Below are 17,653 nucleotides of genomic sequence, written 5' to 3'. Positions count from 1 at the left end.
AAATACAGATATTGTGGCGAAGTGATGAAGCAATCTGTTCAGGGAACAAGCGCTCTACAACGATAACTGAAAAGCTATTATCATATGGTGCCGCGAACGTCTTAACAATTTTTTATTGATAGGATGATCTAAACAAACTACAAGTAAGGTAAGGTAAGAAATAAAATTCATATTAATTCTATATTTGTTTAATATTTCATACCGATAGTCAATTTAACACCTATGTAATTGTGATTCTACCTATTAGAAGTCATGAAAGTTTTGCAGTATTTTTACCTATTGTACTTCTCTTTCCTTTATGTGCGTTATGCTTTTGTATCATTTCTGTTCCTTCTGTATAAGGAATCTTACCTGCTCTCTTAGGAACTTGTGGCAGAGCAGGACAATCTAAACACTGACAGTACTCGTGAATTTGTTTCTTCAATTTTATATTTTCGTTTTTCAGGTATATTCGTTCTTCATTCAACGTATACCTAAAAATACATTAGAAATATTATTACTGAAAAATACATATTAATTGTCCGAGCGTATCAGATGTAGAGAGATTTAAAAGTTACTTGTCCTTGTTTAAAATATTCCAAAAAAAATGGAATGTGGGAAATGCACAGACAGAAAAAATGGGGTAAGTTTTTGATTAGTTTCTTGATTTTTCAATTGTATTTTGTATTCCACCAAATGAATCAGTTAATCATCAGTGGATATTACTTTGAGTAAACATTAATTTTAGGGGTGACTTTTTGCTTGACATCTCTTATCTAACCTTCGTCATACGCAATTACCAAATACATCAGTGCTCTGACAAAAATGATTTGGGACAAATATCTGAACATCTTGAATCAGGTTTTGCTCTGCCAAATGATAGGCACTATTTCATCTTCTAATATATGTCTCTTAGTTGGTATATGTCGCATTCCTAAGCGATCAATTTCAAACAATTTGAAAGATAGGGGAAAGTCGGGTAGTACGGGACACCTAAGCTTTTTAATTTTTTTGAGGAAAAGTACATACAAAAAAATGAAAATTGGCATAACTAGATCATCCCAAGAAAAGGAGAATCAATATTTTAAATGAAATAATTTTTAAGAAATGACTCCAATCCAGTTTTCAATGCATAACAAAACGCTACATTTTTTGAGACTCTTAATTGTGGAGGGTAGCATGGGACAGGTAATCAAAGAAGAAAATGTATCAAATAACTTTATTGAAAGAAGCAATTTAACTGGGATAATCTTTACAAAAGTCGCATGTATAAAAAGATGACTTCAAATCGAGGTCTGCGCAGTCTTCATGTGCCCATTCTTTACATTTCTGACATTGTATCCAATCTTCTTCAAAATTTTCCTGGCAAATTAAGCAAGAATAATCTTTATTTGAACTATCATTATTGTTGTTCATATCATTTTCTTTATTCAGTGTTGTGCTTTTATTCATCATTTTTGTTGTTTTATTTTTAGCTGTAATTCCATCGAATTTTACTTTTTTTGATACTTTTTTAATTTCGGCTTCTTTAGATCGCACCTGTTTCTCTTCTAAAGAATTTTTGTAAGGGGTAGATGTAAGAATTTCACTCCTTTGGGCTTTCCTTCTTCTCTTGTCCAATCTTCTCTTGCTACAGCCCGGAATAGGTCAATCTATTATCCATATCTTTGACATGTTCAACAAGAAGGTTTTCATATTTCAAAGGAAACGTGGCATCATACCTTCCAATTTTAGGTTTTGAATGTATTTCCAAACCATTGTTTATAGCTGTAACTCGTCTGTGTAAGGTAGATTTTGATACATCAAACCTTTTAGCTGCATCTCTTATCGCGTGGTGCTCTTCTGTTACATATTTTATAGCCCGAATGAGGTTTTCTTCAGTCCAGGAACCACGATCAGTCGTCCTGCCCTTGAATTTTGGTATTCTGTAAAAAAAATACAAAACTAAACATTATTCAAATTGTCCCAAGGTACCCGAATTCAATATGTCCCAGGTTACCCGTAATGCAAAAAATCGTTAGGGCAGTGACGACTTCTAACCACTCGATTTTTTGGCGGATTTTAAATACAAATCGATTTTAGAATCCCTAAATTATAATCTCCATAAGGTAGAAACACATTAGCTTACCTGACCAGCTCCTAACACACACCAAAAGTTTACACTGAACGATCAAAATTGCGGGGAAAATGTAAAAATATTGTTAACGTCACACTCGCTTGCCCCAGCTACACCAACTGTCTGAGACTTGTTTTTCAATAGTAAACTTACATCCCGCCAAGCACAGATTGTACTATAGGACCTAAGAACGTAAAAAAATTTGAATGTCCCGCGATACCCGATGTCCCGGGGTACCCGATCTGATAAAATTATTGCAACGCATGATGATTATTTATAATGAGGAGAAAGACCCTGATCAATATCCTAAAAGTTCTGATGTGAACTCCGTATTATTTCAATAAGAAATGAAGGTTTTTTCCTACAATGTTTGTAGAAAGATACACCAATTAGAACATCGTCTAAACGTCGAATAATATTTCTTCTACCTGAGTGCTTCAGCTTCTGCTACCTTCTGCCAGAACAACCTTAGTTCAGGAGGTGAATAGCTATCCGGGTCTGCACCGTAGAAACGTATAGGGTAAGGAAGAGTTTTCTCACGGGCTGTCTCATACCTCCGTGTTCCCTTCAGTACCATCATAATGCTTTCTCCCTTCTTCAACTTTGCATTAATCGTTTCAAAAGCCCTAGCAAACTCAACAGAGAGCAAAACGCGTTTCAACGAGTCATTATCTTTAGCCTGCATCAGTTTATTCCTCAGGGCGAACTGGAATTCGTGCAGCGAATCCCTCTCACGTTCGAGATACTTGAGTTTTTTCCCAATCGAAGTTACTAGTTCCTTGAATTTTGCTGCAAGGCGCCTTGCCACCACCTGAAGTTTCATCAATTTCTTCAGTTCCTTTTGGACGGTCCTGTTTGTGGCGTCGTCAATTTCCTTTATGATGTCATGGTGCTTTTTATTTTCTTGCGTGTGTAGCAAATAATCTTCTTCGACGAGTCTGATCCGATCCCACAAACCCTCCAGGTTCAGTTCGAGACCGAACGTCAACTCTTGTACTTCCTGGACATGTTTCGAACTTTCTTCATTCAGTCTTGCAAAGTTTTCCGTCTTCGCCATCTTGTCCCAACGCTTACTCAATACTTCCATGCCAAACTTCATGACCTTCAGGTAGCTTTCGGAGATGTCCGCCTCTTCCATTTGATCATTCCAATCTTCCAAGGATTTTTGAATTAGGTCCATCAACTAGAAATAAATTCTTTGATAAACTTACTTGTTTCTGTATACCGATTTATCAGCACTATTTTTATTAACATAAATGAATTTTCAATGAAGGTAAATGAAGCATTCTTTTCCTCATGTTCAAGAATATCTGTTCATGATGTATAGTATAAAGCGTGTCCCAAAGCCGGAAACGAGTTACAGGTATAATAGTCTTTAAAAAAATATGGAAATCTATGTGTATTTTTCAAATTATATTGCTTTTCTTATCCGAGAAAATGTGTTATTCAAATCAAGCGACAATCCTCCTAAAAGAACTTAGGCGAGTCTTTCTCGAGTCAAGTTTGTGTAGGTGCGCTCTCTCTCAGGTTTTTTTTTACGGTGTTTCATCCCAAGATCGCTGGTGGACTTATCAGTTAGACAATCCAGCGATCTCTGCCTGAGACACACCATCTCACACCATGGTGGAGAGGTGACTCTGCTGCAACGCGCCGTCCTCTATAAATTCGCCGGGGACAAAGTAAGTGTGGCGCGAAACCCAGAACTCAGAGCAGACAGAATCACTACAGAACAAACATTTCAAGCTTCGTGCAAAACTTTGTTTTAATGTTTCATCAGAATCATTGAAAATTGACGCAGAATGTCGAAAAAACCTAATATTTCAGAGAAAACAGATCAGAACCAGTTGAAATTTTGCATGTATATTGGGCATAACACTTTGAAGCCTTTTGCATAATTTAGTTTTAATAGCTTCATATATCATATAAAATTTAGGAAAAATATTAAAAAAAAATGAGTAAAGTACTGACGTGAAGTCCGAATTTTTTCAGCGCTGAATTGCACCTTTGAAGACCACATATATACCTTCATATGGTCATGTGGTATCCACGGGTGCAATTGGCGTATAAATGAATGAGCGCTCAACTTTTATTAAATAGGTATTTAAAATGAACTCATATCGAGTAAAGATCTTACTTTGCAATTGTTCTCCTGGTGGATCTCGTGGAGTTTCAGAGCAAGCGCCTCTATAAGTTTTCTTATATTCTCTTGATGATTTTGAAAGTTCCGACGGTAAATCTCTTCATATTTTCGTACTTCATCCATATACAGCGAAATAACGAATTCCTTCGTACAAATTATTTTCTCGAAATAGTGCCAACAATTGACCAATTCCTCTCGTAGCCTTGGTAACGTGATTTTGATACATATTTGCTTCCATTCTCTTTCCGCTTTTGAAATACTGTATTTACCATAATTTACTTCTCTTCTTAACTCGGCCAATTTTATATTCTTTGCTGCTTGCTCTTTAGCGGCTTTATTCTTCGACATTTTCAACCGTTTTCATGTCCTATTCAACCTATTGATCTAACAAAAAATTAACGAGGTGAATTTTTCAAATTTTCCGAACCAACATTTGAACCGAGCTAGTGACGTTTTGTGACATTTTGATCGAAGTCTTGGAAACAGCATTGCACGTATTGGAGTTCTTATGGGTTATCCCGAATCATAGAGTAGTTTATTACTCTGAGTTCCTAAATAATAGACTTATTCATAGAACGAATAAGTAGGTATTTTCGATGGTTATCTGAATACCATTCAAAGTTGAATTGCATATTATTCAGTAGATCTCATGTTATACATATTTGTAATATTGATTGTGTTATCTAAACCAATTTCTTAGTAGTTGGTCAGGATTAACAATGATTTTGATTATTATGTCTATTATGTTTATGTGCCAACATTTATATGAGTTTCCCAAAAAACTATAAATACATTATAGTTCTCAAAAAAAGGTAAGCATTAGGTAAATAAATATCAATATCCAATTCTGGATAAGCTAAAGTACATGTGACGATTACCCTTCCATTAAAAACCAGTCTTGTGTCTTCTCAATATTTTTCATGAACAAAATATATAAGTAGATACTTATAAATAAAATAGAAGAAGTGTAAAAGAATCTTGGGGTGAGTGTTAACTATTTATCTGAGCGCAATAAGTCAGGCCAACTCCCAATAATCACGCAATGTAAAAGTTCACACGCATTTATTACTTCCTTTTTCTCTCCATGATTTCTTCACTACATGAACTTTTCAATATACGAGGCGTGTAATAAAAGTAAAGTCTCCATTTATTTTTTTCACATTAAAAAACATCTACTTACTAAGTTTTGTACATTGCTGTAAAGCTTGAAATCTAAGCTATTTTTCTACGTAATCGCCATTCACTTCGATGAGCTTCCTCATTCGTACGACAAACTTTTGTATCCCTTCCTCGAACCACGATCCCGCCGCCTCGCGCAAGAAAGAAATGATCGCTTCATGAACTTCTTCATCGTTCGCCAAAATTGAATGAATAGAGTCTCCACTGCACACATCTTGGAGTTTTTCGGCCAACTCATTGAGAGTCAACAAGCGCCTCAACTTTCCGCACTGTTTCGTCCGAGTGTGACGGCCTGCCGCTGCGCTCCTCGTCGGGAAACGTTTAGTCGGCCAGCAGAAAATTCTCTACACCATTTTCGAACGATTTTCACGTCCATACATTTCTCACCATACACTTCTTCCAATTGACGATGAATTTCTATAGGTGGAGTTTTTTTTGAGTGCAAAAACTTAATGACTGAATGTAACTCGCACCTGGCGGGAGCGACAACCGACACTTCCAATGCAAATGGCTGCTACGTCAAGACTGAGCGTCCTAATGAGCTCCACCAGGTGTCGATTGGTGGAAGGGGGCCTAACGTATACAACAGTGTTGCCGGATTTCATCTAGCGTTACTTGCGGTGATACAATGGCCTTGGAGACCTTACTTTAAATTCACGCCTCGTAGATTCCAGTTCGTTTTAAAAAAATGTGTGCCAAAAATCACCCTCATCAGATGAGGACCAAAATGATTTTTTTCGTGAGTTTGGCAAATGAACTACTCCAAGATCCTTCTAAACTAACAATAATTGGTATACTCAGGAAGAAAAAAGGAAATTACTTCAGAACTGCTGGAAATAAGGCTAAGACAGTAAAATGTAAATATCTCATCTCTTCTGTAAAGTAGTACTGCTAATTGTTTACAATGCATGAGGGTAGTGACATTTCAAAAGAAACAGAAAATCCAGCAATTAATCAGAACTACAATGAAACTAAAGGGGGAGTAGAAACATTCGACCGATTGTGCTCCAATATGAGCTGCAGCAGAAAAACTAGATGTTTGCCCCTAAGGGTGCTATTTGGTATGGTGAATATGGTCAGTATCAACTCCTTTGTGATTTATATTATTAATACTTTAACAAGAGGAAACAAACTTCTTTCACATTACCGATACATGGTAGATTTGAGTTCTTGTCCTTCTAATATGAATTTGAGATCAATAATATTTTTTCTCTCATACATTATATACTTGGGAACATGTTGGTATAGTACGTAAGATCTTACCTGCTAGCATTCACAGAAGCCATCCTATTCCAAAATAAGCAAAGGTACTTATGCCAGTCTTTAAATTTCGAGTCCTGATGTTTTTCAACGACAACAATTTCTTCTGGGAAAGGAAGAACTTTTTCCTCTTCTGTTTCGTATTTATGACAGGCTCTGAGACATTTCAACATAATAGAACCTTTCTTCGCTATTTTTTCCAATTCTTGATAACTGTCGTTAAAGCTGACTGTTAAAATTTCTCTTTTGAAAGTGTCGTTTCTCTTGTCGGCAAATAGGTTCTCCCGAAATATGAGGAAGCAATGGTGCAAAAAATCGTGTTCTTGGTGCAGTTCGTATAACTTCCGTTCATTCGTATTCGATAAAAGTTGATATTTCCGCATCAGCACTTGAATGAGTTTTTCCAGTTTATTTCGTTTCTTCAGATTGGCAACGATATCTTTCTGTAGAAGATCATAGCGTTCCATAGATTCCGCCCCAGCCTTCTGTTTTTTTCTGACGGAGGCTAAATAATCGGCTGTGAACTCTTTCATATACCAGTACATTTTTTCGAATTTATCGGTTAAGGTGTAGCCGATGTCTCCTAACAAAAACTTGTATTTACTTGTTTTTTCGTTTAGTATAGAGAAGTTTTTCGCGATCGTTTCGTATTCTTCCCCTTTTTTCACTAGATCCATTTGGTATTTCATTCTTTCAAGAAATTCTTCGTTTGTAGTAGTTCTTGTTTTGTTCTCATCGTAGTCTATTACCCACAAGGATATTAATTTGTTGACCTGAAATATCGAATGGTATGTTCGAATAAATAATTTTGAATCGATTGAAAATATTGCCCAAGATATATTGACCCAGAAATGATTCATTTTACGCTATGTGATGGAAAAATGATGAGCCTGATACGAATACCAAGAATTGAAGAAAAAAGTTGTCAGGACATTAAAGCTCATTGAATCTCCCTTATGATACAACAGTTATGTTTGGTGTTCAATACTCGTTAAAAAATTTTGAAAGTTTTGATTGATAAGAGTAAGATTATAGTCCCATACACCAAAATGTTGAATGGATTAACATTTTCCAACAATCTAATGAAAGTGATAAGGAAATTTGGTGCTCGAAATGTAGTTATTGTAATGTCCTCAAGTCTAATCGTTGATCCTTCAGAGAAGGTTCCAGCTCAGGAAAATTTGGTGTATATTAAATTGAATTAGGACTGGTCGTAGTCGTTGCAATAGTATACTCTTCAAATGGCATTCTATTGAAAGTTTATTATGTGAGTGTGGTGTAGAAGAAACCATTGACCACTTGGTGAATACTTATCCAACTTATATATTTCATGGTGGTTTCCAAGCTATCCATTCAGTTTCAGATTCTTCTTTTAAAATAGTTCAAAACCAAGTTCGAATCATTATGATGGAAACTATTACATTAATTACTCCATTCTGGTTCTTTCCTTTTTTGATTTCAGTTTTAATTATAGTATATATCTCGTCAACTTTCGGTGAAGAGGAAAAATGGAAAAGATTTTGTTTGGATGAAGAAGAGACCCTTCAATATAAGTAATATGTCAGCTAAGTCTGCATACGGATACACAAAACAATCATTCTATACGGCACAGAGTTTTCGCTGAGGTTTGTATGATGTATGATACATGATACATTTACTCTGCTAATATCTACTGAGATTTCATCTACACATGCTTTATTGTTTGAAGTTAGTAATTTTCATATTTCTCTATCTCAAAAGAAAATATATATTGTCATATTCATTTATTATATGATTTTCGAAAGAATTGAGATAATTTGCGAGGAAAGAGGAAAATAATGAACCATTTAAAAAAATTAGCAATGTTTTTATGTTTGAGAAAAGGTCTTTATTCCTGATAATCGATGGTAATCCGTGAGTACATTCATTTTTAAATAGTTTCACAATGGAATATTATTACTCACCTGATCACCGAGCTCATTGTAAATCCATTTATAACCTCTGTAAAAAAATTTGATCATATATTCCATTAAGTGATTATGATTAGTCAGGCACATCCAGTAGCGTAGGTTTTCGTGCTCTATCCAGTCCAAAAAAAGGGAAATTTCTACATCCTTATAATCAATAGCTTTGTTGAAATGATTCGCGTAAGCGAGAACTTCCCTCTTGAGATGTTTCGAACTTATTTCGTTTAGAAGCTTACCCCATATTTTAGTATATTTTGGCTCACTAGTTTGACCATAAATTCGTTCTCTACTCAAGTAGTCTCGTTTGACCTGAGCTTCTTGCTCTTGTTTTAGTCTTTTTGCTTCTTCTTTACTGATTTTCCCTTTTTTCATTTTCAATTTTTAACGACGAAAAAAAGAATACTAATCTCGTACAATCGAATGAATCAGTTTAGAAGAATATACAAAAATAAAGTAATTAAAAAAATTACGCAATATACATTCGACAAAATGTCATAATGACGTAGGATTCAATCTCGAGTGCAATGATTTTTCGAAGGATCAATTATAAGGACGAAGTGAAAGTAAAATACCTTTTTCAAATGATAATTTCAAAGAAGGAATCGATCAGTGATGAAACAAAACCTTTTCAGCATATGCAGATCGTTAGCAGAATTTGGACATCATTTTTACTCCAATTTTAAGGTGCTACATATTCAAAACAAAAATCAGCGTTTAACAGTATTATAATCCCTTGCGAAAAACGGATACCTACATTTAAAGACAGATTATGATAAAGCAGACGTAATATCTAAAACTTCTTTTCTTGAAAATATTGGAATAGATTTTTCGAAATTGCCGATTGCAGACTTGCACTAGTTGAATTTTGTATATGGTACCCCATCTGGGACCTATTAGGGATGCCATAAATTAATGTTTTTGGAAATACCTATCACATAATACATACTATGTTTCCATGCAATGTCACTTTGAATCAGATTGTTGTTCGAAATTGAATTCCACACATTTGATACATCACAATAATTAACAACACATAATAATAATTGCATAAATCAATTGGGAAGACTATATAAAACAAAAATAATCGGAAACACTATACAATATACATTTGACAAAACGAACATTATCGTTTTGATATCGAGTCCAATGTTTTTTCGAAACATCAATAATAAAAATGAATTGAAAGAAATATAAGTACATATATATTAAAAATATAAAATGAACTTTACAAATGTGAAATATATACCTACATGTAAATAAAACTTTAAAATATAATATAAAACTTAATTAATTAATCAAATCACTCATGAAGAACCACAGAATCGTTCTGGGTGTGACATGTTGAATAGGCTCTATCTCCTTTTCACTCCTTTCTTTTTCGCATATTTTCTCATCAGTGTCAATCCATCTGTGAATGGAATTGATCCTTCTTTTCTACAAATCGGTGGTAACTTTGGACAACTCAAACAATAACATAAATCTTCAATCTGACTTCTCAGCAAGTTATTCTCTATCAACAGTGCACTTCTTTCCTCGTAAAGTGCAGTTCTAAAAAGATATTAATTGAGTACATTTTTTATCCATTTCTTTACATAGAGTGTGTCTCAAAATGAAACATAAATGAACAGATGCAGTCACACATAATATAATGATCGAATAGCCTCTGTTTTCATTTGGTTGTAATCGATGTGGAGTTGTGCGATACTGATGAGCTCCAATAAGAACGAAACCGTTCTATCGCTGCTCACCTTCGATAGCAGCATGTTTTCCTGTAGTTAACTTAGATTTCTGCCAGTTCTATATTTATAAAATAAATCTTTGTTTGCAATTTAAGATATTTTGGTCAGTGATAGTAGCTGCTGCTATCGAGAGATAAAGACAAGTAGGTACACTTTAAAGTAGGTTTTGAAGTTTATTGATTGACAAAACTATCTTCAGACCCTCATTTAATTTCAGGCTGTTTAACGGTGATATTTACAAGTAAGTGTTGTTTTGTTAAGAGATTAAAATTTTTCCCTTGATGTTGATATTGTTGTTGATTATAAAATGTACAAATGGAAAAATGGACGTTTTTAAGAAAAGCTTTTCAAATTCTTAGTTTGCCGATTATTTTCCTAAAATGAGACAATTCTAATTCTGAAAAACTAAACTATACCTTGAAATTTCGATTTTTCCCATTCTCTGCCAGAATAAAAACAGCTTCGAATCCTTTATATTGTCGCCAATATTTTCGAATACTGGATAGGGACGAGCTTTTTCTTCGGATGTTTCCAACTTTTTGGCGGCTCTTAACAGATATATCATATTCTCTCCTCGTTTCAAAAATTTTTTGATATTTTCATGAGCCTTATAAAATTCTCCAATGAAGAATTCATGCTTCGATTTATCCAACTTGAGATCGTCAGCTAATTTAAGTTTCAATACGAGGAAAGATTTCTTGTAAAAGTTTTTCTCACCGTACAAATTCGTCAACTCATTGTGACCGATGTCTTCTTCTTTTTTTCTGAGTTTCTTTATCAATACATTGAGGTATTGGATTTTCTTCAGTTCAGCTAATAGAAGATTTTGGGCTTTGTCGTCCGCGGCCTTGTAGTAGTCATATCCTATCAGCCTTTCTCGAGTTGTGGTAAAAAAATTTTCCAACAATTCGTTGGTATTTTTCACCATATTTCGCAATGTTAATGCTAGTTTTTCTTTTACTTCCATAGTCGCCCCTTGCTTGTCTTCTATTTCGAATTCAATTTTGGAACACATATCTGCTCTTAGGTTTCTTTCTCTTTCTTTAGTCTCAATTTCCATTCCGTACATCATTTCTTTCAAGTAATTTATGCTTGTACCACAGGTATTCTGGATGCTTTGCAAAAACTCCTTGTGTTGGTCCGTCAGTGATTGTAACTGAAAAGAAAAAGTGTGTTCGAAAACGATGTAATGTATACAAAGAACTATGACTTCTTTATAAACAAATATTAATACACTCAATCAATTAGTCAATTCTTGTGGTCTCATGATAGCGAATGCTGTGGGTTCTTTTTGTATTAATACTGAACCATTTCGGAATAAATTCTGATCATAATTATTATTTTTTGGTTTATATACGCTATAACCTCGAATTTTTTTCATTAGGTATTATTATTGACGTATTGAATAAGTAACAATTGAGTTTTTTTTGTACGTAAACAAAGATATTCATTTCAAACTTTATCAAGAGATGGCTATTCGTTTAATGAAATGAGTAATAATAAATGAGTACAAAAAATTCACTGTCTATGAGAAATACAAAATATTTCATATTTGGTCAAATTAACTTGAATGAACAGAGTGGATAAGTCTTAGACTATAAAAGTACATATATAGTGATATATAGTTTAAGGATAAGTCATCTTCAGCCAACCAATACCAAGCGCTTAGGGGATAAGCTGATATATGGCCCTTGAAATGAGGAAAATTATAAATTTCTTTTCACTTAGATGCTATAAATAATGACATAACTCCATGAAAACTTAGCTTAGATTGAGAGATATATCTAAATCTAAATGATCTACTGTTATACCTATCGTTCTATAGAATTAGAAAAAATATATTGATTTTTGGGAATCTCACTTCAGCAAGGTAATTTTCATGCAATGTCTTCAACTGCTCTTTCATCATGTCGATCATCCTATCTATTGTTGTGACATGATTGACTATACTCGCCAAATTTTGATCTTCTTGTTGTCGTACTTCATCCATAAGATTTGAAATGATATAATCTTTGATATCAATGAGGTGTTCGGATATATACCAGGTGAATTCTACCTTTTCCTTGAGCTGTGGTAAGGTTATATCAATGAGCATCTGTTTCCAACTCCTTTCATGTTTCTTGTGAGTGTATACTCCATACTTTAACTCTCTTGTTAAGTGTTGTCTGAGTAAGTCACGTCTTTTCTCTAATAATTTTTGTCTTTTTTGGAGTTTCTTCAGTTTTAGTTTTTCTTTTTTTGTTAACTTTTTTTCAGGTTCAGTGGTAGCCACTGGCAACACATTTTCTTCAGGTTGTTTGCGTAAAAACATCATCTTGTATAGGTACACTGGGTGAGATCAAATCAGAAGTTTCTGCGATAACGAAAGTGTCAGTTTGACTGAATCAATTATCCTCACTGAATTTTAAGAATGAAATGATTTATGTTATTTAGGGCAAGAATCATAGAGTAATCTATGTTTATTACTCTGAGGCAAGGATCAAATTATTTATATCCTGAGATGAATACTTTTTAAGTTTCCTTCAAATGATTTTTTTTTAATTCGAAAAGACTCAAATGATATAAAATGAAAAAAAAAACAATTTTCAAACTCATTTCCTGACAGCCAAATAGGTTTTAGTGAACGATTTCAAAGGTTTATATTGAAACCGAGGTAACTTTCTGACTCTCTACAAATCATCCCTCTAATTAAGAAATAATCGAGCTTAATATTCCACATAAATAAATAAAAAATAATAACATAAGGAGCACTTAAGAAGGAACACCACCACGTGGTTGCTCAGTTCAAAACAAGATATTTCTTTTTACGAATCACTGATTTTTATGAGGTTTTCACATAATTTCCTTAAACTATAATCTACATGGAAGAATATAAATGTTTTTAATTTGCGAATAAAAAAAAAATTTTGGTAATTTTTCTTTGTTCACAAAAAAATTGATGATATGTGCATTGTACAAAGCACTGATATCATTTTTAAATATTCTTGAAAAAAATCTACCAAAAATCATGACAGAGAAGGAAAAATTATAATTTCGTAAAGAAATAATCAACTGTGGTACTTATTTGCTTCCAAAAAAGAAAAAAGATGAGGTGAATGTAAAACTTCGTACACCGTACAAAGTTTGGTCATCGCAGGAGCGCCAGAGGCCAATATAAATGAAAGGATTCGAAAGTTTTACTCAAACGTGAAAAGCCACGTGCTGGTAATTCCTCTTAATACTCTTTATTCCGGAAATAATGGTAGAAGATATTAAATTAACGGAAAAATCTATCGAATTCAAATAGATATTTCTGAAAATAGATAATCTTTGTCTGAATGAATAAGCTAACAGTATGGTAACCGTTATTGACAGTTCCTGAGTAACTAGAAATTTGAAGTGGTTCATTTGGTCATCTTATGGTGGGTTTATGCACCGTTCCTAAGAACTAAGGACTAAGACTAAACCTAAGAAGTCTAAGAACTAAGAATTGAACGCAAACAAATCAATGAGGGCATTTATGCACTTTACCTTCTTAGGTAAAGTGCACTAGAAAGTTGACCAACTTTTAACTAAGAACTAAGGGCTTAGGTAAATTATAGAAGTGACTGTGCGCCATATAGAATTTCAATATTAACGAATACCAGTTTCTATCATTTTATGTTCACTTATTCGTGTTTATCGATGATAAGTATTAGGTGTATCTGAAAAAATTAAATTTAATTTTTTCACAATCAATATCAATGTCAAATATCAAAGTATAGAACAAATAGAAAGTAGTTCGAGCACGTGCGCTTTACTTCACTAAGAACTACCAAGAGAGTGCATAAATGCCACTGAATTCTTAGGTTTAGTTCTTAGTTCTTAGTCCTTAGTTCTTAGGAATGGTGCAAAAACCCACCAACTGAAGTATTAAGGCTATTCATAGATTATTCAACATTTAGCATAAATAATTTTCACAGAATATGTTCAGCGCCAAGAATAATTCGAACATTATGTCTTAATTTTTTCTTTCCTTGAATTCACTGTTGTAATCATGGAATAAGTACTTCCTGTTGTTATTAAATAATTGTTCGCATCAACAGAAATTATGGGAAGTGTTTCTTTCTTGTCAGAGAAGACAAAATGGGTGAACGATTGTAGGAAGACGAATTATTTTCGGGTCAAATATAAAGATTGCTATTGATTGATCTCTCAAATACAGTCTGATGAAACAATATTTTAAACGAGCTGCCGTAGAGTTTTTCATTCAAATGTAATTTTTTCAAAGAGTTGAACATTTTAGGAATCCATCTACTCTGTGTATATACAGGGTGTCCTACGAGGTTTATGACAAACTTTGACAGATGATAGCTGTACTCATTCTGAACATTTTATTTCCAATGAAGAAAGGTACGATCCATTTCCGTTTGAAGTTACAAGACTTTGAAAAAAATCATTTTCTTGTTCGAGTCAGAAATATGTTTGGCTTTTAAACTTGGTATTCACCTTCTTCAACAATGAAAATTGAACGAAATTTCCACCTTTTTCTTAAAACAAGAGGATAATCAAATTTGAGTCGTTTCTTATTTGGTTTGCTGAATCTTGAATTTTATACATTATTATTATTATATAATTCTATAAAATATTAATTATTGATGAGATGTGTTTTCAACATAATAGACAAGCTGCTCCATATGATCCCATAAATAAACAACTAACGGATTGAGATCCGGTGGGCGAGGAGGTCATGGCATTAGTTTCCCCTGACTTATCTATTTCTTTGAGAAATTTTCAATTAACCATGCAGTTACTTGTCTCTTTCTGTGTGGTGGTGCAGCAAAAAATTTGCATGCAAATCTGCATTTAAACGATCATTTATAACATCTATTGCCATCAAATCATTGTTGAAAATTCTACCCCAAACATTGATTCTAAAACGTTGCTTGAATCATGTTGGTCTAATGGTTTATGAATTTTGCACTGCCCAAACATATTCATTATGATTGCTGTTGATACCGTCTTAAGTAAAACAAACTTCGCCAGATCACATGACAAATTATATAAATCTATTATTTTGGAGTAACTAACGACAAAATTATAGTTGTCATATGAACTAGAACTGGTATTTTCTTCAGTTTACTTACTCTTTATTCAAACAGGAGAATAAATTATTTCGAATTCTTGTAATACGATCAGGAAATGCCTTCCCTGTATTCTTGTCGGAAATTGTACTGAAAACAAAGGTAAGTTCAACAATATATGAAAATTGCATTCTGGAATCCAACAGTCTATAGCCAGTTAGGGATGAGCAGGAAAAGTTCACAACTCAGGAGAACCTTGATATCCTTGTGCGACGGTTTCAATTCCGTCCAGCAAGGATGTCAGGATCCAAGGATAAAGCTGAGGATAAAGCTGAGGATAAAGTGAGGAGCAACAGCGATCTACGTGCAGCAAAAAATCACATCATACACACCAGCAGCACCCATTCTACAACAAGTAAAAGTAAGAGATATCGTTTTAATAATGTCAAATGACTCTCTTCTCTCTTTTTTCTTATTACACCAAAGCTGACAACAGACAACTGCTTGAGGTGATCCTTACAGACAACACCCCAACAATTGCATCAGGAGATTTCAATGCGATCCACTTGAAACCATGAACTCTAATGGAATCACTCTGGATGGATTCACCATTCAGAACCCAGAAATTGTGGTAATGCCACCAGAAGATCTAACATACCATACCACAACTACACCATAGGGAACACATAGATACTAGATCTAGCCAAAGTGAAGAGCGTCGAAAACCATGAACACATTACGCATTATCGACAAACAACAAGTCAGGGTTCATGCCAATTGACAACTGCAAGTATCCAGTGCAAAATAAGAGAGAGATAATCGACAAGAAGTTGTTCACCAAGTAAAAATATCGAAAGTTTCAGAAGACTACAACAATAGACAGCATAGAAGATCTCGAAAACGCAGCGATGGAGTTCAGGGGAACTCTTCATAGTGATACTATTTTTTTTTAAATTTTAAAACCGATAACTCTCAAATAAAGAGACGTAGAGGCTTGAAATTTTCAGGGTAGGTTCGGATCTCGAATTCCGCGGTATGTTTCAATGATAGTTCAAATCTGATGAAGGTTTTGTAAACATGTCGTTCGAAATTTTGTTTTCCTTATAATTTCAAAGATACGAATTCGACGGGGTTATAATTTTGTATTTAGATTTAGATTAGCAGTTTGAAGATTCATGATAGTTCGATCTAGATGAAAATTCAGAATTGTTAAAAATTACAATGTCGATCATCGTGCTATATTTCATGTTGATCACATCACAAAAACCAAAGAAAATTCAAGAATAATATAAAAAAAATTACCCCTTAATTCCATTATAACAAGATCTAGTTGATATTTTGGCTGATAAGATATGAAACAAAAAGCTTCATGCAAACTTTTAAGCGGATCACATCATCAAAACCACAGAATTCAACGAAAATATTGGAAAATAATTTCCTACTCAATCCGATTGGGTTGAGGATGTAGAAATTTTGCGTATATAAAGAAAAACAAAAATTTCATGTTGGTGGTGTAACCAAAATCATAGAAAATTAAAGCAGAATATAGAAAAAATTACCAATATTTCTGTAAAAAGAGAATGAATTCAGTTTGTATGTATATGTCAAATAATAACTCGAATGTGCAAGCCGAATTTCAGTAGCATCGTACTATTAGGATGAAATAACCGACAACAATGACAATAAATGTTATATAATCCTATATAGAGTCCTGTGGTGTACAAACTGTGTAATAGGCGCTTGAATGAAGGAGTACTCAAAATCTATTAAATTATTTTTTTAATGATTTAAGATATTCGACGATGATTTAATTTTGTGTTAATTTACCTCCTACATACCGGTTTGAAGCCGAGTTCACACCAGGACGAGAAGGCAGAGAAATTTCGAGTCGAATAAATTGTAGGTGAATAGAATATCTGTTCAAAGTAGGTTGCTTGGAGAATTTAATTGGAATTGACCCAATGAAGGAACCGGTTGATATAGAATTTCTCTATACTGGTGTGAAACCAGCTTAAAAACATAATATTGATTTCAAAAGAAGCTGCAAAAGATGAGTCACTATACTTACTTCCTGAAAAAAAGTATTTCTCATATTATACGATGAATCTAATCACATTCGATTGAATATATGGAAAAACTATCCCTCAACTATTAAAAATCGATAAAGTAGAAATACCCAATTTGGTTTATTATTTTCAATAATGATCAATGAGGTGGAAAATAATAAAACTATTAATAAAATTTTTTGTAGT

General features: G+C 33.6%; 2 protein-coding genes across 5 annotated transcripts; both read right to left on the bottom strand.

Annotated features, from left to right (window-relative positions):
- Window positions 1-172: 172 nt before the first annotated feature.
- Window positions 173-9,137, bottom strand: LOC123674703 (dynein regulatory complex subunit 2-like). Of its 4 annotated transcripts, XM_045609683.1 has the most exons (4): window positions 6,678-6,816; window positions 4,230-4,619; window positions 2,524-3,278; window positions 173-473 (listed from the first exon to the last, which is right to left on the bottom strand). In XM_045609683.1, exons 2-4 carry the CDS (start codon window positions 4,581-4,583, stop codon window positions 251-253), a joined length of 1,332 nt encoding a protein of 443 aa, XP_045465639.1. In that variant the 5' UTR covers window positions 4,584-4,619; window positions 6,678-6,816; the 3' UTR covers window positions 173-250. The 4 variants fall into 4 exon arrangements, with proteins under 4 accessions (XP_045465639.1, XP_045465638.1, XP_045465642.1 ...); XM_045609682.1 differs by lacking the exons at window positions 2,524-3,278; window positions 4,230-4,619 and adding an exon at window positions 8,618-9,136 and having other exon boundaries at window positions 6,678-7,447; XM_045609686.1 differs by lacking the exons at window positions 173-473; window positions 4,230-4,619 and adding an exon at window positions 8,618-9,137 and having other exon boundaries at window positions 3,142-3,278; window positions 6,678-7,447.
- A 662-nt stretch (window positions 9,138-9,799) lies between these two features.
- Window positions 9,800-12,764, bottom strand: LOC123674702. Its single transcript, XM_045609681.1, has 3 exons — window positions 12,221-12,764; window positions 10,776-11,515; window positions 9,800-10,168 (listed from the first exon to the last, which is right to left on the bottom strand). Exons 1-3 carry the CDS (start codon window positions 12,671-12,673, stop codon window positions 9,973-9,975), a joined length of 1,389 nt encoding a protein of 462 aa, XP_045465637.1. The 5' UTR covers window positions 12,674-12,764; the 3' UTR covers window positions 9,800-9,972.
- Window positions 12,765-17,653: the final 4,889 nt, after the last annotated feature.

The sequence above is a fragment of the Harmonia axyridis genome, chromosome 3 (assembly GCF_914767665.1).
Source record: "Harmonia axyridis chromosome 3, icHarAxyr1.1, whole genome shotgun sequence".
NCBI lineage: Eukaryota > Metazoa > Arthropoda > Insecta > Coleoptera > Coccinellidae > Harmonia > Harmonia axyridis.
This window is presented reverse-complemented; position numbering and strand designations above follow the sequence as displayed.